This window comes from Protopterus annectens, chromosome 1.part0, assembly GCF_019279795.1.
Source record: "Protopterus annectens isolate FY-2018-M chromosome 1.part0, PAN1.0, whole genome shotgun sequence".
In the NCBI taxonomy this organism is placed as follows: domain Eukaryota; kingdom Metazoa; phylum Chordata; order Ceratodontiformes; family Protopteridae; genus Protopterus; species Protopterus annectens.
This window is the reverse complement of record NC_056725.1, coordinates 1,864,729,283-1,864,755,141: the sequence shown is the minus strand read 5'-3', so window position 1 is coordinate 1,864,755,141 and position 25,859 is coordinate 1,864,729,283. Positions and strand designations below refer to the sequence as shown.

The window sequence follows — 25,859 nt, the reverse complement described above, 5'->3', positions numbered from 1 at the left end:
TCTTTATCCTTGCGCTTTTTATGAATCCCGGTCGTCGGCTGTTCCGACGGCATTATATAGTTAAACCTTCGGCCAAAGTAATGAAAAGCAAAATCGTACCGACGCTTTATCGTGCATTGGTTAAATCTAGCACAAAACCGACAACTAGCAACATTGTGATCAGGGCCTAGGCAAGGAATACAGTAAGAATGAAAATCCTTACGAGGTATTTGCTTCCCACAAGAAATACAGTTAACTTTTTCTGACGTCGGTCTGGAGCAAGAAAAAAGTTTCCCCAACGGGGTACTTAGCTTTATTGAAGACTTTGGATCTGAAATTCAATTTCAAAAATCTCAGGAGTCGGCCGACCGGCACTTGCGAACTGCTTTTGCTTCAGGCACCACACGGCAAGAAAGACTGAAGAAAAATGGCGTTGGCTGCATCTTTTATACCCCTGGCGCACTGAAGTCAGGGAAGAGGCGACAGCAACCGACGCCGGACCAGGACTTTGGAATTCAGGCCGACTGCGGGTAGCCTGCCAGCAGGATAACCCAAGTGTAATGACTGCAACAGTGAAACACGATGAACATCTTCACTAGCTAAACAAAAGCATGCATAAACCTGTACAGAAGCATAACAAATACGTAATTTACATCGATTAAGGCACTTATCTTTTCAGACTGTGCAAGAATGGACCACTGCCACCAGAAATGGACAGAGCAACCAATAACCTTCTCACTGAGATGTGTGCCCTTATGTTTGGGAGGGATCAGTCTTACCTGACATCCAAATAACTCTGGGAAGACAGGCCGAGCAGGTGGATTTTACCTTGTAGTTAATTCCTATACTCTACTGCAACAATGACCCACATTAAGAACATCTCTCTTCAGTAAATAAGAAATATCAGCTTCAACTTTGCCTCTAAGTCAGCTTTTACAGTCTTATATTATGCCCATTCAAATCAAAACCTTTTTCTCTTACCTTGGGTTTCCAAATATACCAGTTGTAAATTGGGAATTTCTGTCAAGGAATTCCTGTAAACCTTTCAAATCATGCAGTGTTGACTCCAGAACTTGAGATGAAACACTGCTTTCAATCTGTTAAAGTAAAATGAAATGCTCCCATAAAAATCTTTAAAATGACCTTCTGCATTAAAGCAAATACATTGAGGCAACGGATGAATGAATTTCTTTCACTTCAACATACCATGATTACAAACATATGTAAACTACTGTAGAAATACTTCAGAACATAACAGATAATAAACATTGCCCAAGTAATTCATTTTACTTAAACAAAATCCTGAGTGGTGTAACCTACACTGTTCTAATGCTGCACAGAACAAACCTGGTTAAACTTAACACAGAAATGGGTAAATTTACTTTTGCATCACACTACAATAGGTCTTTACACTAGTCACTACAAATCGCAGGCGATTTTGGTCATACCATGCTAAGAAAAAGATAATTACCAATAAAAAGTTTATTTTAAATACAATATATAAACAATACAATCTGATGAATTCAGTATGTTAACTGTTAAATGTCCATCTGGAATAAGTACATTAAAATAGGAATATAAATATAGTAAGAGATGAGGATATAGAAAATCTGTGTTAGCTATTTTGTCCCTAGTCTCGTAGGACAGTACCAACAATTCTACTAAAGACTCAGATATGGGAAAACAGGTCTTAAATGCTTAACCCTGCCCTCTCCTCAGGCCTGGTGGAACAGGCTCTTTTTAGCAGCTGGCATGCATGGTGTGTGTGTGTGTGTGTGTGTGTGTGTGTGTGTGTGTGTGTGTATATATACAAATAACATATTTATTATCAACAATAACAGCATACGCACTATAAATATATCAATGTAACTTTTCAAACAGCTTAGAAAAAATATCACATTTCACTCCCAGGGTCAAATGTAAATTATACCATGACCCCCCATTAATATTCCAAAACGTGCACGCGGATTGGCCAGCGTGCACATTGTAAATCGAGTTATACTAATGGAAAAAGGTCCGGTCGCTCGGACTTTTTTCCATTAGTATAACTCTGTTTTTAAAACACTGTCTCGCTATGTTAAATGGGTTTAACATAGCGAGACAGCTTTAAAATAAGCAACGGAGATTTCCGTTGCTTATTTTAAAGCTGTCTCGCTATGTTAAACCCATTTAACATAGCGAGACAGTAAAAAAAAAGGCAACAGAGATCTTGCTTTCTCCATTGCTTTTGCCCACAGCTCTGATGGACTGCGCAGGCGCGCAGTACATCAGAACTGCAGCTGATGCCAGACATCTGCGGAAGGGCAGCAAACAGGCATTATACTATGCCATTATTTAAGAAAAGTAATAGTTTCTTTTCTTAAATAATGTCATGGTATAATAGCAATAACCCATTTCTGGGTGTGGGTAATGCTGTATTTACCCACGGTTGGCTTTGTTTGGTCTCTCGGGCTTCGCCCTCGGGACCAAACCACACCAACTGTGGGTAAATCCAGCATTACCCACACCCAGGCGTGGGTTATTGCTATAGAATTTCACTGTAATGAAATTAATTCTTCATTGTAATGCAGTGTAACATCTATATACAAAACAGCTTTACTCTACAGTTTTTATTTGTCCTATCAAAGGACGCTGCGTGTAGCCGGTGAAATGTGACATTTGCAGTCAGACAATGAGATGATTAAGAAATGGCAGTGTGCTGCTAATTAGGTGCATCACGGAACACTTTCTGAACGGTTGGCAATGCAGAAAATCAGTGAAATGGAGGCTGCTCACCTAAAGCAACAGTGTCAAATCACCAGGAATATAGCAAAGATCCTACACATGAAGTGCAGTGCACAATGGATTCTGTAAACTTTGGGAACACTGGAAGAAGACGACAACTTAAAGGTTCTCCATTCTGGTTTGAAAAACTACCTCTGAGTATTGTTTGACTGACTCAATAATGCAAACAGTGAAAAACAAAGTAACATTTGAGGGGAAATAAAAGATTCTGCCAATTAAAGCCAGAACAGCAACAGCACAGTAACAATACTAACAGATAAGGTCAGACTGTGCTGTGATCTGAATTCCAACCATGTCCTCCTTAAAATCTCATATGCAGCAAAAACAGATTCAGTGAGTTAAAATGGTAGTGTTAGAGTTAGCAAAACCGACAGTAATGTTTAAGAAATTTCCAAAGAAGTAGATATCTGACTGGATCACTGTTGTAGTACTGCTCATGAATGGTTAGTATCCTGCAAGAATATAGTCTGTGCAATCAACAAACAAAAGTTTGTGCACCTTCTTGCAATGTACATCCAGTGTATGCCCCAAGTGACAGACTGTGATGGCACTTAAGGACCATTCTGGTACGAAAATCCTCAGGATTGTCTTGCCCAGATCAAAAGCCAAGTGATGAAAGAAAGGACAGGAGAGGAAAAAAGAAGTTATGTACTAACTATAACGTTCCATGTGAGGAGTTGTTCTCGCCTTCATTATTACTGATGGGTTCCGAGTCAGCCAATTTGCAAAGCACGAGGTCTCTAACAGCTAGAGGCCAAAGCCCAATCCCACAATGCACCACTACATTACCCAGATCTTGTTTGCTGCCAACTAGCGTAAAACTTACCCCAGATTTCAAGGAAATCATACAGACCACTTATGAGAGGAAACTCCTCAGGAGAACCAAAATTAAGATAGAACCTCTCGAACTTTGAGACATTGGATGAGGGTAGGTGGGGGGGGGGGGCGTAATAATGAAGGCGAGAACTCCTCCTCACATGGAACGTTATGGTAAGTGTTATGTGAAGTTGTTCAATCTCACCTTCATTCTTACTGATGAGTAGCGTCCCCAGCACCACAATCTTGGGTGGCTCATGGGAGTACCTGCTTAAGGACAGCAGACCCAAATGAAGCTCTGTCCCTAGAGGCCATGTCTACTTTGCAGTGAGATATAAAGGTATGTGGCTTTGACCAGGTGTCAGCTGCACAAATTGAATCAATAGGTAGTCTGGTCAAAAAGGCTACAGAAGTAGAAACCGCCCTTGCAGAATGAGCCTTGACTTTGTCATGTAATACAATGCCTGCTTCATGGTAAATAAAGGATATACAATCAGAGAGCCATTTAGACAAGGTAGATTTGAAAACCGGTGCATCTTTTTTAGAATTCGAGAAGGAGACAAACAGCTGATCAGCTCTGCTATGGTCTTTTGTCCTGTCCAAATAGAAGCAAAGTTGTCTATGGACGTCAAGTTTGTGAAGCATATATTCCAACTGATGAGGATTGGGAAAGAAAACAGGCAATTCAATCGTCTGATTAAGTGTGAATTCGGAACAAACTTTTGGTAAGAATAATGGATTTGTTCTGAGGGAAACCCTACCTTTGTGAAATATTAAGTAAGGCTGCTTAATAGAAAGGGCTTGCAACTCTGAAATTCTGCGTGCTGATGTAATGGCCACCAAGAAAATGGTCTTCCAAGCAAGATACTTAAGCTCACAAGAAGAGGCAGGGTTCAAAGGGCGGGAGAATAATCTTGGACAGGACTAGGTTTAAATTCCACTGAGCAGTAGATGATCTGATCAGTGGTTTTAAATGCATCGTACACTTCAAAAATGCCTTAGCCAACTTATTAGACAGAATACCATTTTCAGATGCACCTATATGAAAATTAGAAATAGCAACCAGTTAGACTCGAATGGTTGCTGCTGCAGCTCCTTCACTGAACAGTTTTGTTAGAAATTCGAAAATACCCGAAATGGACGCCAGAAAAGGGTCAATGTTATTTTGCTGGGCCCAGACGGAAAACCTTTTCCACTTACTGAGATAAAGTTTCCTGGTTGAAGATTTGTGTGACGACAAAAGAATATGTCGAGCCTCTTCTGATAAATTCTGGAACCTGGCAATTCTGGGAATTGGAACAGCCAAGCTGTCAGTTTGATGGACTAGAGAGAAGGGTGAAGAGCTCCTGATGAGTGGGTCCAGGATCCAAGGCTCCTCCAGTAGATGAGGCTTCAGGAAGGGGTACCAAATTTGACGAGGCCAATATGGGGTTATTAAGGTAAGTGTTCTGCCCAGAAAACTGGCTTTGTGTAAGACTTTGAGAATCGGGGGAAATGGAGGGGAAATCATAAAGGAGTCGCGGGGGCCAATCGTGGACGAGTGCGTCCCTCGGGGGGTTGTCCCTGTTGAGGGATCAGGGCAAAGTAGTCGCTGCACTTGGTGTTTGTGGAGGTGGCAAAAAGGTCGCAGCAAGGCTGGCCCCATCTGCGGAAAATCATTTCCACTACTTCGTTCTCGAGAGACCACTCATGAGGCAACAGAATAGCTCTGCTGAGTCTGTCCGCTATCACGTTGGATTTCCCCGGGATGTGCGTTGCTATCAGAAAGCGCTGGGCGGACTCTGCCCATTTCCATAATCTTACAGCCTCTCGACATAGGGGGTAAGATTTGGTTCCTTCTTGTTTATGTACCAGACTATGGACATGTCTGACTGGATTTCAATCGTGCCTAGATGAAGACGGTCTTGAAAGGACTGCAACTCTAAAAGAACCGCTCTCATCTCCAGGACGTTTATGTGCAAATGGGCCTATTGAGCCTGTCATATACTTTGGGCTGTTCGTCCCTGATAATGCCCCCCCCCCCCAACCGATCAGGGAGGTGTCCGTGGTCACTGCTGCAACTGGAGCCAGGAGGACAAATGAACATTCCATAGTCACCATCTCGGACGTTAGCCACCACCAAAGACCGTCCTTGCAAAAGTTGGTTATCAGAACTGAGTGATTCACTGGTAAAGTCCTGAAATGTCCACTGTGTGAACAGCAGCCACTGAAGAATGCGCATGTGAGATCTTGCAAGGGGTATTGCAATAATCGCTGCTGCCATAGTGCCGAGCAACTTGAGAATCTGTGATGCTGGTGCTTTTTATGTGGACAGGAGATCCACAATTTGTTGTCGTAGGGTAAGCACTTTTTCTGGAGGGAGCTTCAGGGATAATGCTGACAGTGTCCAAGTCTGCTCCTATAAATACTGTACGCTGCAACGGCAATAAAGCAGACTTTTCTGAATTTATCGTAACACCCAGTTGGAAACAGATCTACGGCAGTGTCCCTTGTCCGAATAAGTTGATGACTGGTGGGAGTGGTAAGGAGTCAGTCGTCCAAGTAAGGAAACACCTGGATTCCTAAATGTCTCAAGTGAGCCATGACCACTGCCATGCATTTGGTAAACACTCTGAGGGCTGCAGTGAGACCAAAGGGCAGGGCCCGAAACTGGAAGTGACTGGCTCCCAGCCTGAAGCGCAGATGATCCCTGGATGGTCAGGCCATTTTGATATGGTAGTACGTATCCTGGAGATCTATAGAGCACATCCAATTCTCCCTCCCTAAGAACGGGAGTATGGACTGAAGCGTGGCCATCCGGAACTTCGTCTTTACCACATATCTGTTGAGTCTGCTGAGGTCCAAAATAGGTCTCCAGTCCCCTGCCTTCTTTGGTACCAAAAAAAATCTTGAGTAAGTTCCGGATCCTTGCTGGTCTGCTGGAACTGGCTGAATGATTCTTTTTTGCAATAGTTTTTGGACCTTTACAGATGCCACATCCCGCAGACTGGGTGGAACATCTGGGATTCCTTTTGTTGGTCTGGATTGTGAAAGAAAGGGGATGGACTATCCTCTAGATATAAGGTTTTGTACCCATCGATCTTTTGAGATTTTTAGCCAGGTGCCTAGGTACAAAGACAAACGTTGCCCGACTGCCTCCAGAGCAGGACAGTCGGGCCTCCTTTTAGGAGCGCTCATAGGGCTTCCCAAGGAAATGATCCCTGTCACCCTGGTTCAGTGGACCCCCTCTGTCATGTGGGCGTCATCTTCCATCACTTCCTCCCCCCCTCTGCCCCCAGAGGAGGCTTCACCTTGTGAGTTCGGAAAGGCTCCTTGGGTCTTACGGAACCACATTTTCCCTCCCCGTTGACCTTTGGGATAAGGTCTAGTAGGAGTAGAAAAATGGACTCCTACGGCAGACAGAGTCTTACTGTCTTGCTCACATCTGGTGAGGGTCTCTAACTTTTGGTCCAAACAAGGAAGAACCATTGAAGGGGGCCATTCACAAACGACTTAAAAGGTTCCGCAAAAGAACACAAGCGCATCCAGGAATGTCTTCGCAAAGCAATTCCTGTACCCGCTGCCCTACTCATTCCATCAGCCGCATAAGACATGAGGCGCATGGAAGAGTTTACGATGGAATTGAGGGTACCAAGCTGAGACGTCACTTTGTCCGCTGCTGAATCGGCTACTGCACCCTGGAAAGTATCTCCAAGCTCCTTCATGAGATCTCTCTGAAGCCTTGTGAAGTGGATTAGATAGTTCAATGACCGAAGGGCAAAGGTCATAGAACTAAACATGCACTTCCCATATTTGTCCATGATCCTAGACTCTCTATTAGGAGGATGGACAGATGTACAAGTCTCCGACATCTCTTTCTTAGTGGCTACCGCCACCACCATGGCATCAACAGGTATGGGTTTGGATAAGAAGGACTTATCTTGAGGCACTGAAATGTTTTTGTTGGGCCTCGTAGGGACAGGCTCCATAGAATCCAGCGACTCCCACGCCCTTCGTGACAAAAGCTCCATCAACTCATAGAAGGGCAGACACACCCAAGAGTTGGTGGGTCGGGACCCGAAAGCCTTCAGGAGCACCAATTCATCCGAGGTAGGGTTTAGGGGCTGCCAGTCACCACTCTGCTTAAAGATCTCAAGGATATCCCAAAAGGAGACATCCTCAGAGGGGGACCCTTCCGATTCCTCCAAATCGGTGTCCGATGGGATGGATTCCTGGGGGGAATCTAAATATCTCCTCTTACATAACCTCTTCCGAGGGACCTCCTCAGTGGGAACTTCTGGGGAGGTCTCAGAAGAGCAGGGTTCCCTCAAAGGGGAATCCTGAGGCTCTGGGTCCCTATGCTTACGGTGAATCTGTGGTAGCAGAGAAGATTCAGGTGCTTTTTGGGAGGAGGTGGCCATATCAGAGATTGTGGCAGTCTGGGGGGACAAAGCCCTACTCATGGCATCGAAGGCACCATGGCTCTGATGCGAGGATGCACTCGGGTCCCGAAGATAGCTCCCATACCAGAACTGCCGGCTCAGAGCCAGAGGTAGGAGCCGAACTCGTCCATGCCGAAGCACCAAGGGGAAGAGTTGGAACCGACGTATCGGTTTGACACCCCCCCGGAACCGCCAGGAGAGTGTCTGCTCCCAGATTCCGCAGCGTCAGAAGTGAGTGTCGATACAGACTGTTCCACAAATGACTAAATAGCCTCCACCAGCTCAGATGTCTCGATTCAAGTTGGAGGAGGAGCAAAAACAACAGGAGAGGACTCTGTTGGTTCCGAAGCTGCTTGAGTCGAAGCAGACAGAATTTTAGCTAGCGCTGGATCCTGTAAAAGTCTCCGTATCACTCGATCCATGTCCGAATCAGAGAGTCTGGAAGCCCGAAAGGAAACCCCCAACGGAGCCAGTGAACCCAGAATTGGGGATCTCAAGGTAGGAGATACCGGTTTCAAAGACTGACAACGGAACTGAGACAGGAGCTTTCTTAGATGATTTTGGAAATGAAGAGCCCTTCTGATCTGAACTAGTTGAAGAAGCTGGTGAAGAAGGTTTTGGTTGTCCAGGAGCAGAATCCAAGTCTGATTGAAAAGCAGACTTAATCAATCCATGCTCCACTAACTTATGTTTCCATTCAGCCAAAACTCTAGCGCTGAAACCATGACAAATGGAGCAAACATCCTGTAAATAGACCTCACCCAAGCAATACACACATGTGGAGTGGCCATCAGTTATAGACATCTTCTGATTGCATTTAGGGCATCTTTTAAACCCTGATTTTGCCTTCTCAGACATAGTAACAAGAAAACAGTAGTCAGCAAGGAAAACAACAATATACGGTCAGCAAATGAAACTAAGCCTAACCGGCTACAAGTACAAAAAGGCAGCTTACTGTAGCGGATTCTTAATGTCCATAGCAAACACAGAATAAGCCTAAGGTAAATAATAAAAAAAAAAAAGTCTAAAAACGGCTAAGAGCCTAATCGGCTAACAAAAAAATTGCAGAAAACTGCAAAAGCCTAACTCGGCTAAGGATAGGGCAAATAAGCCTAATGGCTAAACACAGATATAAGAAAAACAGGGGCCAATGCCCAAAAAATTAGAAGAGATGGTTTATGTCAAAAAGGAGATATAATCCGTAAACGGATAAACTGTCCTAACTACAAGCCTATGTAAACACGAACCAGAAAAAATAAGATTATTCTGAAAATTTTAGCACAAAATAGTAAACTTATCTCCAATGGCCTGAGCTGTAGAGAAACGCACGATCAGTTGCAGTGGTAAACTAGATCTGGGGAATGTAGTGGTGCATTGTGGGATAGGGCTTTGGCCTCGAGCTGTTAGAGGCCTTGAGCTTTGCAAATTGGCCGAATGAGCAGAGGATTGGCTTTGAACTCATCAGTAAGAATGAAGGCAAGATTGAACAACTTCACATCATAAGATACAGCTACAAGCGAGGGGTGGGGAGGTGGGATGTATGTGTATTGCACCTCAACCAGGGAAGAAGGGAGGCAGACTTACGGAATGATAGTTCCTTTAAGTCCTTTTAGTCTTCTAGAGTTTCATAACAGTGCCGACAAGCAAAAAACAATAACTCCAGGAGAAGAATGAATCTCAAACATCACTCTTCGCCTTTAAACTTCTTCTTAGCATGGCCAAAACTACTAACTCCGAAATAGCCATACTTTGGAGAAAAGGGAATATTCTGGGAAATAACCATCTCAGACTTGGCATATGAAAGTCTGTTTTTTGGGCCATTTGGTCTCTACGTTTCCGGATTCTGTCTAGTGGGTCCCAACATTTCCAGTGGTTACCAATTTAAAGAGAATTCATTAACAACCTTACACATTAAAAAAGGGCTTGCTCTTAGGAATACCCTAGATCTGTGAAAAATGACAAAAAGGAGGAGAGGCCATAAGGGTTTGTAGTGCTGAGATTCCTGGGTAATTAAGATGGTCTTCTAGGTACAAAAAGTTTGAGAAATGAAAGCTGGTTCAACAGGGGGAAGAAAGTCAGTTTTATTAGAGCAGAACTGGTGTGAGAAGGGGAATACTTTTTCTAAGTGTCCTAAAATGGAGGATTCCTTTTAAGAAGTGCCTTTTGGATCCACAGGTAGGCAAACATATGTAGAAGAATATGTCAGCCTTGAACTTGACACCTGACATAAATATGAAATAATAGCAGGAATATCCATCTGATAAAGGTCCTGTTTTTTCTTCTCGTACCAAACAGAAAACGTCTTCCATTTGGAAAACAAAGATTTTCTTGATGCAGGTTTTATAGCTTCCTGTAATACCTGCAGCATGTCTGAAGCAAAAAGATGCCTAAAAGGATCAAAATCCAGTCATATGAATTGTCTGGTTTAGAGTATGAAAGTTTGGATGAATGAGAAAGCACATTCTATTGTGTGAACAAGTCCATCCTGTGAGATACCTTATAGTAACTGCACTTGGCCAAATGGAATAGAAGGGAGAATCAATGTTTTCTTGGTCAAACGGGGGTGGTGGTCATCATCTTTGGCATGTCCCTTACCTTAAGCAGGACCCATAGGATTAGGGAAGGAGATCATTTCTTCTTTCATGAGAATAGCATGGCATCCTTTTTCCAAGCTTCTGGGCATGATACTACGGAGAACAGTCTCAGCTGCCAGTACAGAGTGAAGGCAAAAAGATCTGATTCAGGAGTTCCGTACTGCCTGACAACTTGCAGGAAGACCCCTGCTCAGCAGCCATTCTTGAGTGCACATCCTACATCTGCTCCAGTGATCCACTACAGTATTATTTCTTTTGTGGACTGTAGACTGCCTGAAAGAAGTTGTGATTAACGTCTCTCTCTCTCTCAGGCAGCCATGGCAAGACTGCAGCTAGGGTAAGATTTTGTGCCTTATTGTCAATATACCACATACAGAGGTGGTGGTGTCTTTATGAATTTGGAAGAATCCTGAAGGAGAGAGGTGATGTAGGGACTGAAGGGCTAGGATCCAGGCAAAGGGAAAGAGAACGGATGTAGGAAATTAGAAACTGTATATTGTCCTGAGGAAGGAATGCCATCACAGAAAACGGTGCTGAGATGACAGCCTAATATCACCAGGTTATGTGATCTAAATAGGAAAGACTTTTTAAAACTTAGATAAAGAAAAAGGTATATGGCAAACCTGAGATCTTAAAGCAGCTTTTCTTTTGAAGAAGCACAAAGAAGGTCATCTAGATAGGGGTAGATGTGTGTTCCTGAAGCCTGCAGAAAGCTATGACAAAGGCTATGCATTTGGTGAATACCCTTGGGGCTGTGGAAAGGCCAAAATGCAAAGCAGAAAACTGAAAGTGAAATTGCAAGGCACAAAATTAAGTTTTTTTTTTTTTTTTTTTTTGGAGGGTGACAGTGGTGGTGGGGGATCTGGGTGAATGGGAATATGAAGATATGCATCTTTTATGTCCAGTGTAACCAAAAAGTCATGAAGAGTTTGTAGAAACATCTTAAATTTTAGAACTCTTAATAAAGCATTAAGGACTGACAAATCCAGAATGAATCTTCAGTTGCCCTCTTTCGTGGAAAAAGGGTCTTCTGTTAATGAAAGGGAACTAGTTGTACAGTTTCCTGATGTTACAAGTCTTCCTGGATGGGCATAAATTAGGTGTTCTTGATTTGGGGGCACTTGCAGAAAACCAAATTAGTTATAGGAAGGGCCAAGATAGTATGTAACCTTCTGTAATACTGAGGACCCATTTATCTGAAGTCATCAGTTTCCACAGAGAAAGAGAAAGCTTTTCTTGATAGTAGGACAGCAGAATGGCTGATGTGGAAGGAGGAGATTGAGCCAGTGTTACAAATTTGATGACCTGTCTGGAAAGGACCATTTACATCCTTTAAAATCTGGTTTTGGTTTGAGAAAGCACTTCATTTTGGAAAACTTCTTAGCTTTTTGTTGAGGTTACTGTTCCTTATCAAAAAAGGGGCAAGCATTAGATGGACAATTCTTTTGGGATTTTGGAACAGGAGAAAGGAAAATCTGTTTCATAATGCAGAATAATATTGACAGCTCTCTCTCTCTTGCAGGTTTTTAAAGATTTAAGCAACATCAAGGTAGACTACATTCTCTTTCCAGAGGGGCATCAATAACTTAGTTCTGATGACATCTGGAAGAGACTATAACCTCAAACAACATCATCTCTTCAATACCGTCTCTGTAGCAGCAGCTCTAGAAGATGCATCTGCAGCATCGTAACTTTAATGGAGCGTCTAGCTAGCCAGGTGGCAAAGAAGTTAGCAGAAGATTTACTGTCTGAGTTAGGCACATCTGACATAACTTTTTTAATGCCTTTCAAAAAAGATAAAAGATGTTGTGTCATGTGGGTTTGGTAGTCTATGGCGCAGAAAGAAAGTGTAGGTGATGATGCACCTTTTCATGCCTACCCATAACCCTGCTATCTTCATCAATGGGTAAAAGCAATGGAAGAAGCCTGATGGGTATGTCAGCTCTTAGCAAAATAATTGCAAGGTCTGAAGAAGGGGGTTTATAAAGAAATTTGTGACCATCAGGAACCTTTTAAAACCTGCTGAGATTTGAATGTGCTGAAGGCGGTGATCGATTCAGGGAAGCTGTAGCAAAAGTATCCTGTAAAGTTTCTAGTACTGAAGGTACGGCAGGAAGCTAAGGGATTCTATGCCCCCAGTGTAAAAGACCATAATACCCCTTTTGCACATTAGTACCTACTTACCTTCTCACTGAAAATGTTGCATCACTTTTAAAAGAGTTACCAAAGCAAAGTTCCAGAGAAAGACAGAGTTCCAGGAGAGTCAGAAAACATGCCATCATCCTCAGATTCAAGTCCAACAGGGGAACGTATCTGGAAAAAATAAACCATAAAGTCTACTTCAGGTTCTGAATCCTCTTCCTTAGAAAAGGTGTCTCTCTCTCTCTCTCTCTCCTTATGAGGAAGAGAGCAGTAGAAGAGAAAAACTGAAGGGGCTTTAGGGACATGGTAGCCTTTGAGAAAAATCATACCACTACTTTTGACGTTCTCCTGGGGACAGGAGGAGGAGAATAATGGGCATGTTCAGTTTTCTGCTTCTTTTTCATATGAACATTAACAAGAACAAAACAGAGGATCCAACCCATGATATGACTCAAATAAAGGTACTTTGAACAACTTCCCAGATTAAAATCCGAGGTATGCCTTCAGATTCTTCAAATAATAAAGCCGTGGCTTCCCCTTACCAAAGTGGGCATCTAATCCATTGAGCTGGATATGCCAAGAAGCTGCACCTTACTGACCTCCACAGACATCGTGACAGCTGGATCACAGACAGGACCCCAGGCAGTTAGGACTGGAGAGGCAATCTTGGAAATGAAGGCAAATGTCAAGGTCTTCTGGCTTACTAAGTTTGAGATGATTGCAAGCTAGGAGCAATCGTAGAAATACCCAAGAAGCTAACATCTTACAAGATGTTAATACAGACAAATGACTGGTGCCAAAGCTACAGCTTAAAAACAATGCCCAGAAATGCATAATAGTGCTTTTTGGGAAATCAGCCCACGGAAGCTACCTTATCAGTAAAACACCTTTTAAAGTAGATACAGCAGTCAGGGATTTGAATATTCCTGTAGCTAGTAACCTGTTTTTTGACCAACATATGTCTAAGGTAGTAAGAAAATAATTCTGTCACTCAACTTATAAGTAAGAGCATGGTGTCTAGGTCCAGGGAAGTCCTTGTGCCACTGTACTCAGCCCTCATCAGACCCTTCATTGAGTGTAATGCCCCCTTTAGTATGTACCTCACCAGGCGCATGCTACAACTGGAATGTTTCCAGAGTTTCCTCTCAAAAAAAATACAGGTTGTAAACCGTGTTGTGTGAAGATTGCCTCAAACCCCTATCTCTATAATCTGTTTCCTACAGACTTCTGAGAGGCGGTTGATGCCTGGCATACAAGGCATCCTTGTTTCCCGCTTTTATGGACCTTTTAAATACCTGCAAAATGAGCAGCACTAGAACTGCTAAATCTAAGAATTTAAACTTTGCTTGCAACTTAAATAGTATATGTTGGAAGGACAGGTATATATCTCAGAGAATTCCCATTTATGTGTGTGCTCATCAAACATCACAGATGAGATGTTTGGGTAAAAAAGGGCAACAGAAGCTTCAGGCTTCAACTTTTTAAGCTCTTTCCTTGGCTGCTAAGGAATTGCCTGACTGGGAAGATTTGGAGACCATCCTATCCTGCACTTGAGCTCTTTAAGTCTTTGATTTTGTAGATAAATAAAGAGAAGATAAGCAGAGCTTAGGGTTTTTGGAATAAAAGTTTGACTGAAATGAAGAACTCTGTGATTAGATCATAAACAAAGTAAGCATTTGACGTGAAGCTGCTCCAGTGACATACAGGTATAAAGCCCTGACTACAGTCCACCCTACCTGGGTTCGATTAGCAGCTTGGGTAACTGATGGAGTAGCAGTGAGAGATGGGTGTCCATATCTGTATACCAGGCTAACAACCACTGGGGCCTTTATAAGCATAGCCTTGCAACCTAAATGTATCCCATGAGCTACTGTGCTTACAGGTTGTTTTAAGGGCTGTATGTTAGTTAGGGCATGATTTAATGACTGCCTCTGTCCATCAGAGACATAGGTGCCAGACCAGGGGTGAATTTTCAATTTCCCATCCACTAGTCCGGGTCATACTTGAATAGGGTTAGGGGAAGGGCTCTGCTTCACATGGACTGGAAGCCTATTCCAATAAATGGGAATTCTCTGAGATATATACCTGTCCTTCCAACATATACTATTTAAGTTGCAAGCAAAGTTTAAATTCTTAGATTTAGTAGTTCTAGTGCTGCTCATTTTGCAGGTATTTAAAAGGTCCATAAAAGCGGGAAACAAGGATGCCTTGTATGCCAGGCATCAACCGCCTCTCAGAAGTCTGTAGGAAACAGATTATAGAGATAGGGGTTTGAGGCAATCTTCACACAACACGGTTTACAACCTGTATTTTTTTTGAGAGGAAACTCTGGAAACATTCCAGTTGTAGCATGCGCCTGGTGAGGTACATACTAAAGGGGGCATTACACTCAATGAAGGGTCTGATGAGGGCTGAGTACAGTGGCACAAGGACTTCCCTGGACCTAGACACCATGCTCTTACTTATAAGTTGAGTGACAGAATTATTTTCTTACTACCTTAGACATATGTTGGTCAAAAAACAGGTTACTAGCTACAGGAATATTCAAATCCCTGACTGCTGTATCTACTTTAAAAGGTGTTTTACTGATAAGGTAGCTTCCGTGGGCTGATTTCCCAAAAAGCACTATTATGCATTTCTGGGCATTGTTTTTAAGCTGTAGCTTTGGCACCAGTCATTTGTCTGTATTAACATCTTGTAAGATGTTAGCTTCTTGGGTATTTCTACGATTGCTCCTAGCTTGCAATCATCTCAAACTTAGTAAGCCAGAAGACCTTGACATTTGCCTTCATTTCCAAGATTGCCTCTCCAGTCCTAACTGCCTGGGTCCTGTCTGTGATCCAGCTGGATACTGAGCGAGTTACATAAGGATTTATGCCTAATTCTGTGAGTTTGTTTACAAAAATTTGAGTGGGGTATTGCATCAAATGCCTTAGCTAGATCAAGGTAGGCAGTAAGCACTGTTTTGCCCTCTTCCACTGTCTTGGTGACCCTCTCAGAAAAGTCCACTAGGTTCGGTAGGCATGACCTGCCTTTGAAGAAACCAAGCTAGGATGGGTCCAGTGTCTGACTGTTTCCTATGTCACTGTTAATCATTTCCATGACAATACCTTCCATGGCTTTGTATATCAAGCTAGTGAGTTGTTCCCGGGCTCCATTTATGGTCCAACCTTGTGCAGAGGGATAACCACTGCAGTCTTCCATTCATGCAGCACAAAGCCTGTGTGGAGGCTATGGTTGAACAATAACTCCAGTGGCCCCAATAGGTCATATTTCACACTATTTAAGAGACACCCTGGGATATTACTGGGGCCCACCAAACCTGTATTCTTGGTCTTAGAGAGAGCAACTGAGACCTGCTCCCTACTGATAGTTGGAGGGGTTATATTAGATGGTATTTCCTGGGGGAGGGATGTAAAGTTGCAACTGACTTTATGGGGGGGGGGGTCCTATGGGAGTCTTCTGCAACAATCCCTGATGGATGCTGGGGACATCAGTGTAGGGAGAAGTGGTCAAAAGGGGTTGGAGACTTGCCTGAGATGCCATGGAGGCAGGGCAATACGCCACATATCTCCATTGCATGCCTGCCCCTTGGACAAAACTACAAAGATCATGAGAGAAAAGAATGGGGAACCAGTGTAGGTCAAAACAATAAAACCCCCTGGACAGAAAATGGACAGCACCAAACTTCCAGAATTCCCTTAAGATTTCTGCTATCCCTGGTTTAAATTCGCACACTGAACCACAGGTGACTCGAGTGCCAGTAGACCAAGCGAAGGACATGGGACACTGGGATAGCTGTCAGAGTGAGAGAAGGAGAGAGGGGGCAAAAAATAAGTATTTAGTGCTACTACCGCCATATTGAATCTGCCTCGCACAGTTACATTTACCCCTCGTCTCACATAAAAAAAAAAAAGTTTTTGTCCAAACAAAAGGAGGAAAATGAGAAGGGCTCTCCGACCTGCAGTTTTAACTGGCACAAGTCATATGGTTGAAAGACTGAAGTGAAAGTGAAGTCTCACTGTTTGGGCTGGTGGCAGGAATATCCTGAGGATTTTCACATCAATACACTCCTACTACATTGCATTTTTGTGCTGATGGCATTCACTGGATGTACATTGCAAATGGAAGGCAACCAAGCTTTGGTACTCCTACACACAATCGATAGGGCAAGACTGAACAAGGAAGCAGATATATTCAATATCTCAGAAATGGCAGGCATGGAGCCCAAATGCACAAAGGAACCACAACTGTTGAAAATTAAAGCAGCAAAATTAGAGTTTCACAGGGTGAAATTAACTAAATAAATGATTTGCAAAAGCTCGGTATTTATTTGGAAGAAAGTCTCACAGAAAGAACTTGCATGTCTTTGGTCCTCCAGAGTCACAGAACACCTACAAGCTAGAATATGTATTACAAAAAAGTCTGCATCTACAAAGGGAGTCTCTACTAGTGAGATTACATAAGATACAACATCCGAGGTTGAGGGTCTAATGTTCCAACCTCTGTGGAAAGGACAGACAACAAAAAGCAAGGATAGTGCTGAGAAGGGCTTTTGCAAGAAAATGCTCCTTGTGGGTGTTCTGGAGATATGGACATTTGACCAGTGCTACATGATGAATAATTTTCTCGAGTGCAATATACTGCTTTGCTTTTATCCCAGACATCAAAATAAACCACAGGTTCCAGATGTTTCTATTAGGCAGACCTTCTATTCATCAGATGGACGAGCCCTTAGTGTGATTACAAGTTACAACAGTCATGACTTGTACACTTAGGCAAATCAGCGTACAGGGGGAAGAATCTGGGGAAGTGAGTTCCAACTGGTTATATAATAAACATAATATGACTGACTAGAATTTAACAGACCATGATCAGTTCAACATTTCCATCTAGATTAGCAAGCAAGGTTACTGGTCCAATCTGGGATATTTCCTGTGGTGGAATGTGCTGTCCATGTCACAGCTGTTAAGAGCTCCCTGAAATGTGAATCTGCTGTCTTTGTTTCCAGGTTACAGTTGTCCTCCAACTATGGTTGGCCTGGTGCCACTGATGTAGACTGTTAAAGCTGCTAGTGCCATGTGGTATCTGTCCTGTTCTCCTTGCCAGATCCTGAGGGGGTGCGGTGCCCCTGAACATATCCAGAGAAAGATTAAGACAACACCTGACAATGAGGTCCAAAAGTTACCAATCTTCAATGTTTAGTTCCTACCTTTCCTTAATTTCACTCCTCCTCCTGAACATTATTCTGCATGCACTGTTCCCAGTAATTGTTCCTTCCCTTTTCTAAAGTTCTAAAGTTCATAGCTCCAGTTTTGTATCTCCTTTACTATAATCAGTACCATCAGTTACAGCCGGTTTAGATTCTGATTATTTTCTAGTAATTGCTTTTCTGCCAGCCAATAGCATTAAATTTAATAAGGCTTTACTATATCACGGCAAATCAAATCATATTTCCCAGCTCAAAAGCATAATCCCCTTAGAACCATTTATTCCCACAACATTTCTGATAAGAGTACTTTTGTAGGAGAATTTTTTAAATCTGCCAGCTAGTTACATTCCCTAAGAACATGCTTTCAATTACCTGTTCTTCATCACACCTCCAACATTTGCTATCAACCTGAGGAAAAAAATCCATGAAGTCTTCTTGTAGTAAAAAAATACCTATGCAAATACTTCTAAGCAAAAACCCTAAACCTTTTAGACTTTGTTGGGTGGTTGGGAGCTGCACAGATACCCAACCATCATTCCTTTATATTCCGCCTTTTCATTACCTCTTTCCCAATCTTTTCTAAGCATCAAATGATTCTTATGGTTATCAGGCAGTATTTTATATGCCCTACTAATTTTCCCTTTTTCAGTAAAAACTTATTTTCTACACCCAAATAAAAACTCTACTAGAGTTGGTCTTTCATTTAGCAGTCCCTTGACTCTTTCTTGTTGCTTATACTTTATCAATCTATGATACGGAAGGCAATCTCTAACCTACAGTCCATACTTTTCTGCATGACCTCATTCTACTATATTACCTTTCCTTACTTGCTCTTAAAAACTTGGTTATTTTACTAATTCTCTCCAATACACGCCAGCTCCCTCTTTCCCTCGTTTCTGAACCCCTACTTGCAATCATTCCTATTGGTAAAATCTCATTTCCCCAATCCTGTATTGGCTTAGGTTTTTTATAATACTTTCTGCTACTCCACAGTAAAATAATAAGCACATTACCGAAATAATCCTTAAGACACTTACTGCAATGATCTGTTTATCTCCGGTTTTAAATGTAGCTTCTGTTGCTATGCTTCCATCCCACATGTTCCTAAATTAAAAGAAACAAAAAAACAGCTTTAACAGTCACAACTCAACATAAAACATTCCTACAAATGCACAAAAAAAAATTTTAAATGCAAAATTGGGACAGCAAACTTCTAAGCAGAACAGGAAGAAACATTCCAAAGCTATGAAAAGAAGATCAGAATCGCTGCAAAATAAATGGGGCTTCAAATTGCAGAATGACAACTTTTTTCTAGCAAACTCACCTCTGACACAGGCAACCAAGCTGGGCATGGTTAATCCATTTTAATGCACTCTGTATAACAAAGTATGGAGCTGGTTAACTATCTGGACCATTACACTGTAACAAAAGAAAACTACTAAGACTTCCAACACATCTTGTTCCACTGTGGATACTATGTTTGCATAAACATACTGACATATAAAGTATGCTAATATATTCCCACTGGAAGGCTATTTTCCAGGAAATACCCAAAAAAAGCCATACAAGAATGCAAGCTCAAAATCCACCTTACAGAAGGTACCTTTTAACCAAATTTTACTGTAATTATGCATCTTAAAACACCATTTTTTGTACTACAGCGTTTGTAAAACTGAAATGTCAGTATTTAGGATCATAAAAGGTGTATTTCCATAGCAGACTTATGGCACATGTGTGTGATGCCAGATAATTCTTGAATTGTTTTGGCACCCTGCAAAGAGCAGAAAAGCACTGGCAGGAGAACCAACGCTGGACCTGCAGCAAATATGCAAGGGAATATAAAATACCCGAAAATGTTGAAAGGATCAGACTTCAGCAACAGCACTTTCTAGGTAGCCAAATTTTTGGTCCTCTTACAGGCAATTCAGCCCATTCTATCAGCTGTAGCACCCCACTGGGAGGGTCTTTGCCATTAACTGATTGCCAAGCTCCAGGATTTTAAGTCATGGACCCTCCCTTGAGGTGGACATGATGCTTTATCATGGCTTGCAAAACCAGACACTGCTGCACACTTCCACACATCAAATTTTGTTACAGTGCTTGCCTGTTGTCCAATCCAGGTTATTTAGGATATTGCATGGTTTTCTCCAGGCTACATTCAAGAAGCAGGCCTAACTGCATTCTCTTGCCTGGATAGGTGAGCTGACATCAGCCATTCACTTCCATCCTTTATTGGCTAGCCCTGCAGTGCTCTGGCTCGGTAGTAAAAACCTAGGTAGATGAGGCTGCAAGTAAGACTCCATCCATCTGCATCATGAAGCAGAATATCTTGGTAACCCTTTGTTGGCTATTATGAGTTCACATATGGCTTTATTATCTGTGATAAATGTTCCTGCAAGAGCACACATTAAAAAACTGTTAGAGTCCTCCCAATAAAAAGGAATGCAAAAATGGGCTAGGCTGAAGCTATCCCTGCAGCTGCATTCAATAGCTTTTATTAATTTAAGAAAAGGACGATATTTCACATAACAGCTTCACAGATGTCCAGTGATGAAACTACATAAACAACATAAGCCCTGAAAATGAGCAGATGAACAGTAACGCAGTATAAAATCAACATAACACAATGGTTCAGTCACAGGTGGTAATGTAAAATAATAAGCCCACCAAGTACGTATGAAGCTGTAGTTTATCACTGCCAGAAAAATTTGCAGACTTGTTTAAAGGTGAATGCAGAGCCTCAAGATTAAAAACTGTGGTAAAAAATACAGACAGAACAATCACCCTGTTAGCCTGGCCCTTTTAATGATATGACAGTAATCTACAGAATACCTTGTATGTCCTTCCTAGTGTCTGTTTAGACTTTTTTGTACAAGGCTTTTCTTTGACTGCAAATTTCTTTTATTGTAACACATTATATCATACGATTACACCCAAGAATAATTTTGCTTTATGCACTTACGGACCTGATCCTGACAAACCATGTTGGGTCTGTTTTCCACATCCTTGGGGCTTACTGACACAGTTCTGGCACTCATGCACACACTGCTTTATCATGGTTCCTGTCCATAATTTACAGTCAGGTCCTTGACGACATCCAAAAGTATAACATGCTCTGCCAGAAAATAGCATGGTTTCAGGTCTAAATACAGTATGACTACAGCTCTATATCGCTTCACTGATGAAATTGACAATAACATGGACAAAGGTCTGTTGCTTGGCGCCATTTCTATACGTCTTAAAATGGCCATTGAGTTAGTTCAGCATAACATACTATATGAGCTGCAGCACACCGTTTTTTCTGTTAAAGTCTACACCTTGTTTTCTGTCTCACACACATATCCTTTGTAGTGTTCACTAACAGCTTGTAATCTCCTCTATGTATACTTGCCACATGTGCTCCTCAAGGGGCCTATTTATTAATTTTCCAAAAGGATCTTAATTTGCATGGTCTATTTTATGCTGACAATATTGTACTGACTACTTTCCATAGATCCATCCTCAACCCCTTTTCCCATTTTGCACATGGGGTTGTGGTGTCACTTCTGCAGTAACAATCATCTTGAGACAAAGTTTACACCGCCTGGTGGCTAGCCCTGCCGTGGTAGTGCACTGGCTCCACTCACTCGCACACATACTCATCTACGGTACGGACTACTATACCCATTCAAGAACAAGATGGAAGCTAAATTGCACAACTCCATAACATTATCAATGAAAATGTATTAATTTAATAATAAAAAACTCAACAGTAATATGCATGTCCCAGGATTATACTGGTGTTTCTGAAGTATTCCAGTTAAGAATGGATGACAACTTCAATCTTGTCCTGCAAAAGTTGAAAGGCCCAATATTTGAGTTAACTGCAGTCTGTGAGAAAGTGCATACATTCAGGTAATAGGTAATAGACAGAGCACATAAAGGAATCTGCCAGAGTTAAGAAATCAACTTTATAAAGAGCCCACAGGGGAGGAAAAGTGACAGTACAGTCAGTATAATTCAAAAACTTCAGTGTTAAGCTACTAATAAATGGTCAGTCAGTGCAGCAAGCAGCAGTCATAAAAGATCTAACAAAACTTTCAGGCTAATAGAAGATTTAGCACTAAGTATGATACGTAAAACAGTCCAGCTACTGCCAATGCTAATCGAAGAAGATACAGGAGCTCTGGCAGAATGGAAATACATGAAAAGGCTGTCTGTGGTGTGGAAGGGAGTCCAATTATCTTTGTAGAAACTTAGAGGAGGTAGTCAGTTATTACAAAATGTGATGCAGGGCCATGTAGAATGAAGTAGAAATATCAGACCCAGCTAGCAAGGATGGAAAGGGAATGAGGGAAGGAGGGCAAATATAGACACTCCTCTGCATATTAAGAAGCAGTACATGCAAAATGTGGACAAAAAAAGAAATGACCAGAAAAGAAATGCAGACTATAGAAACAAGCTCTGTTTAAAGGAGGAGTGCAGGATGTGGCTCAATTTATTTTAACCAAGTCTTAACCACAAGGGGTATGTGTAAATGCCAAAGTAAACAGACAAACGGTGGGGGGGGGGGGGGGTCACCAGTGAAAGAACGGCCAAGTGAACACCTCCAAGGAGACGGACTTCTCAACAAATGGATTAAAACATTTGTGCTTGACAGCAGAGGTAAATCTCTTCATTTGAACAAGTAACTGCTTAAAAAGTACAGTTTTGTACCTACCATAAATGTAGATGTCCGATAGGTATGCATCTGCAGTCATAACATATGGGTTGTCCTGCCTCAGGCAGCCCTTCGGTCGGACGGATTCCAAAGTCTGGGTCAGGCCTCGGCTGATGTCGCACTTTCCCCGACGTCAGAGCGTCTGGGGTATAAAAGCATCAGCCGACGCCATTTTCCTCAGTTTTTCTTGCCCCAGATGCCAGGTGCCCTCTAGGAAGGCTAAATTTGGATAAATGCTGAAAAGTTCCAAACATTTGCAAATTATATACATGTATAAACAAACAAATACACCATAATAGATTCCCCCAGCTAGCTGAAAGAGGGGTAAGTACCCTAGGAATACCACAGAGGGGAAGGAGGGTGGGTAATCCTGACTGCAGATGCATACCTATCAGACATCTACATTTATGGTAGGTACAAAACTGTACTATGTCCTTCAAGGATGCATCTGCAGTCATAACATATGGGTAGAATACCATAGCCAATCTGGGGGAGGAGGTACTAAGAGAAGGATGGTGTAGTTAAGATCCCCTGCAGCACTGCAGTTGCAAACCCTGCTCGGGATCTGGAGTATAAAGGTAGATTGTAATGCTTGGCAAATGTATGCACGGAGCTCCAAGTAGCAGCTTCTAAAATGTCCTTGGTAGCCACCCCTCGTAGGAAAGCTGTGGCCCTTGTGGAGTGAGACCTGATATTTTCAGGAACTGTCTTTCCATGAAAGGAGTAACAAAAGCGAATGCAGTTTCCTATCCATTTTGAAATTGTCTGTTTGGAAATTGCTCTTCCTTGCACCCCAGCTGCATATGCTACAAAAAGTTGGTCAGTTTTTCTGCTAGTTTTTGTTCTGTCCAAATAGTAGCGTAGTTGTCTGTGTATATCCAGGGTGTGCAAAAGTTTTTCCCCTTTATTCTGTGGGTTAGGGAAGAACGTAGGCAAGTGAATAGCTTGGTTCAAAGATACCCTAGATACCACCTTTGGCATGAAAGTAGGATTGGTTCTTAGTGACACTCTATCCTGGTGAAAAATAAGAAAAGGCTGCACTGCCATTAATGCTTGTAACTCAGATACTCTTCTTGCTGAAGTGATTGCCAGAAGGAATGCAGTTTTCCAAGATAAAAACTGTAGGTCTGTTGATGCTGCTGGTTCAAAAGGAGGTAGTGTCAGTTTTTCCAGCACAAAATTGAGATCCCATGCAGGTAGAGGGGGTCTTCTTAGAGTTTTAACATTTTTGATCCCTCTCAAAAATTGCCTGAGAAGAGGGTGTGAGAAGATAGGTGGATCCATATTGTATTCTGCTGAAATTGCTGAAGCATGAATCTTAATGGAAGAATAAGACAGGCCATTGTGGAACAATTCTGCTAAGTATTCTAGGATGTGTGCTAGGTTTGCCACTGTGACATCTGTGCCCTTTGATGTGCTCCAAATGAGAAATCTCTTCCATTTAGCTGAGTATGTCTTCCTTGTGGAAGGTCTGTGAGCCTCCAGGATAATGTCCTTCACCCTCTGAGATAAAACAGTTTGGTTGGGATTCAAGGAATTTTCCAGGCAGTTAACTGCAATATTTTCAAGTTGGGATGCAGGGTCTTGAAATTGTTCTGCGTTAGAAGAAGAGGCCATGAATTTGCCTGAGACATGCTTCTCAATAGTGGGTACACCAGTGTTGTCTTGGCCAGTCCGGAGCTATTAGTATCACTTTTGGCTGTTCCTCCCTGATCTTCAGTAGAACCTTGTACATCAATGGGAGAGGTGGAAAGGCATATACTGTTACGGCATTCCAGCTGAAAGAGAGAGAGTCCACCCTCCATGCTTGTGGGTGGTATGTGTCTTTGAGCAGAATGTCTTCAGTTGGTGGTTGAGTGGGGAGGCAAACAGATCTATCTCCGGCATTCCCCATGTCTTTGTTATGAGTTTGAAGATGTCTGGATGCAGCATCCATTCGTGTGCATCCATGGTAGTTCTGCTTAAGCTGTCTGCTAGTGCATTTTCTTTTCCTGGTACGAATTTGGCCTGCAGCTGGATATTGAGATTCAGGCATAGATTCCACAGATTCATAGCCATCCGGCATAGAGGGTAGGAATGTGTGCCTCCCTGTTTGTTTATGTACCACATGACCGTGGTGTTGTCTGTCCTTATTAACAGATGTCCTCGTTGGAGGAAGGGTCTGAATGCCTCGATTGCATGCCTCACTGCCAGCATTTCCTTTAGGTTTATGTGCATGCTTAGCTGCCCTTGAGGCCATAGGCCTTGGATAAGTTTGTCCTCCATGTGTGCTCCCCATCCTCGGTCTGAGGCGTCCGTGGTGATGGTCTGCCTTGTTTTTGGTTTGTTGAAAGGCAACCCTCTGTTGGACTGGCAGGCCTGAGCCCACCACAGGAATTCCTTTTGAAGGCATGGAATGATTGGTATCATTGTTTCTAGACTGTGGCTGTGCTGAGACCATACACTCCTTAGGTACCATTGTAATTTCCTCATATGCAGCCTGGCATGTGGAATTAAAATTATGCAGGATGCCATGTAACCCAGGGCCTGCAGGACTTTCCTTGCAGTAAGCTGAGTTTGTCTTGTCAGAATCATGAAGTAATCTGGAAGTTGTTTTTGTTTTTCTTCTGTGAGAAAAGCCATCTGGGTGATTGTGTCCAGATCTGCACCCAAAAAGGTTATCCTTTGGGATGGTACTAGTCTTGACTTTTGGATGTTGACTGTGTATCCCAAGGTCTGTAGCAGGTGTATGGCATAGGCCAAGTCCTTTAACAATTTTTTCTTGTTGTCCGCTTGTATTAGGCAGTCGTCCAGGTATGGATAAATTTGAATTCCCTGAAGTCTGCAATGTGCAATTACTGATGCAAGGCATTTCGTGAATACTCTGGTAGATAAGCCAAAGGGCAATGCTGAGAATTGATAATGCTCTGATCCTGCAAGAAATCTGAGGTGTCTTCTGCAATCTGGTCGGATAGGGACGTGCAGGTATGCCTCCTTGAGATCTAGAGTCACCAGCCAAGACTCCTTGCCCAACATGGGAAGAAGTTGCTGTAGGGTCAGCATTTTGAATTTTGGCACAATGAGATAAGTGTTCAGTGCGGACAGGTCGAGAATAGGCCTCCATTGGTTTTCTTTTCTTGGTACAAGGAATAGTCTGGAGTAAAATCCTTGGCCTTGTTCTGTACATGGTACCCTTTCTATAGCTTTCATCTGAAGTAAATTGCTGATTTGTC

The 25,859-nt window shown here is 42.4% G+C and overlaps 1 protein-coding gene across 1 annotated transcript in view; it reads right to left on the bottom strand.

Moving 5' to 3' along the window:
- NUP155 (nucleoporin 155) overlaps nt 1-25,859 on the bottom strand; it is a 1,504,248-nt gene that overhangs the window by 601,746 nt on the left and 876,643 nt on the right. Inside the window, exons 25-26 of the mRNA XM_044069916.1 lie at nt 18,986-19,052; nt 961-1,076 (exon numbers count right to left, since the gene is read on the bottom strand). Coding sequence (XP_043925851.1) covers nt 961-1,076; nt 18,986-19,052 — 183 coding nt within the window. The remainder of the gene's footprint in view (nt 1-960; nt 1,077-18,985; nt 19,053-25,859) is intronic.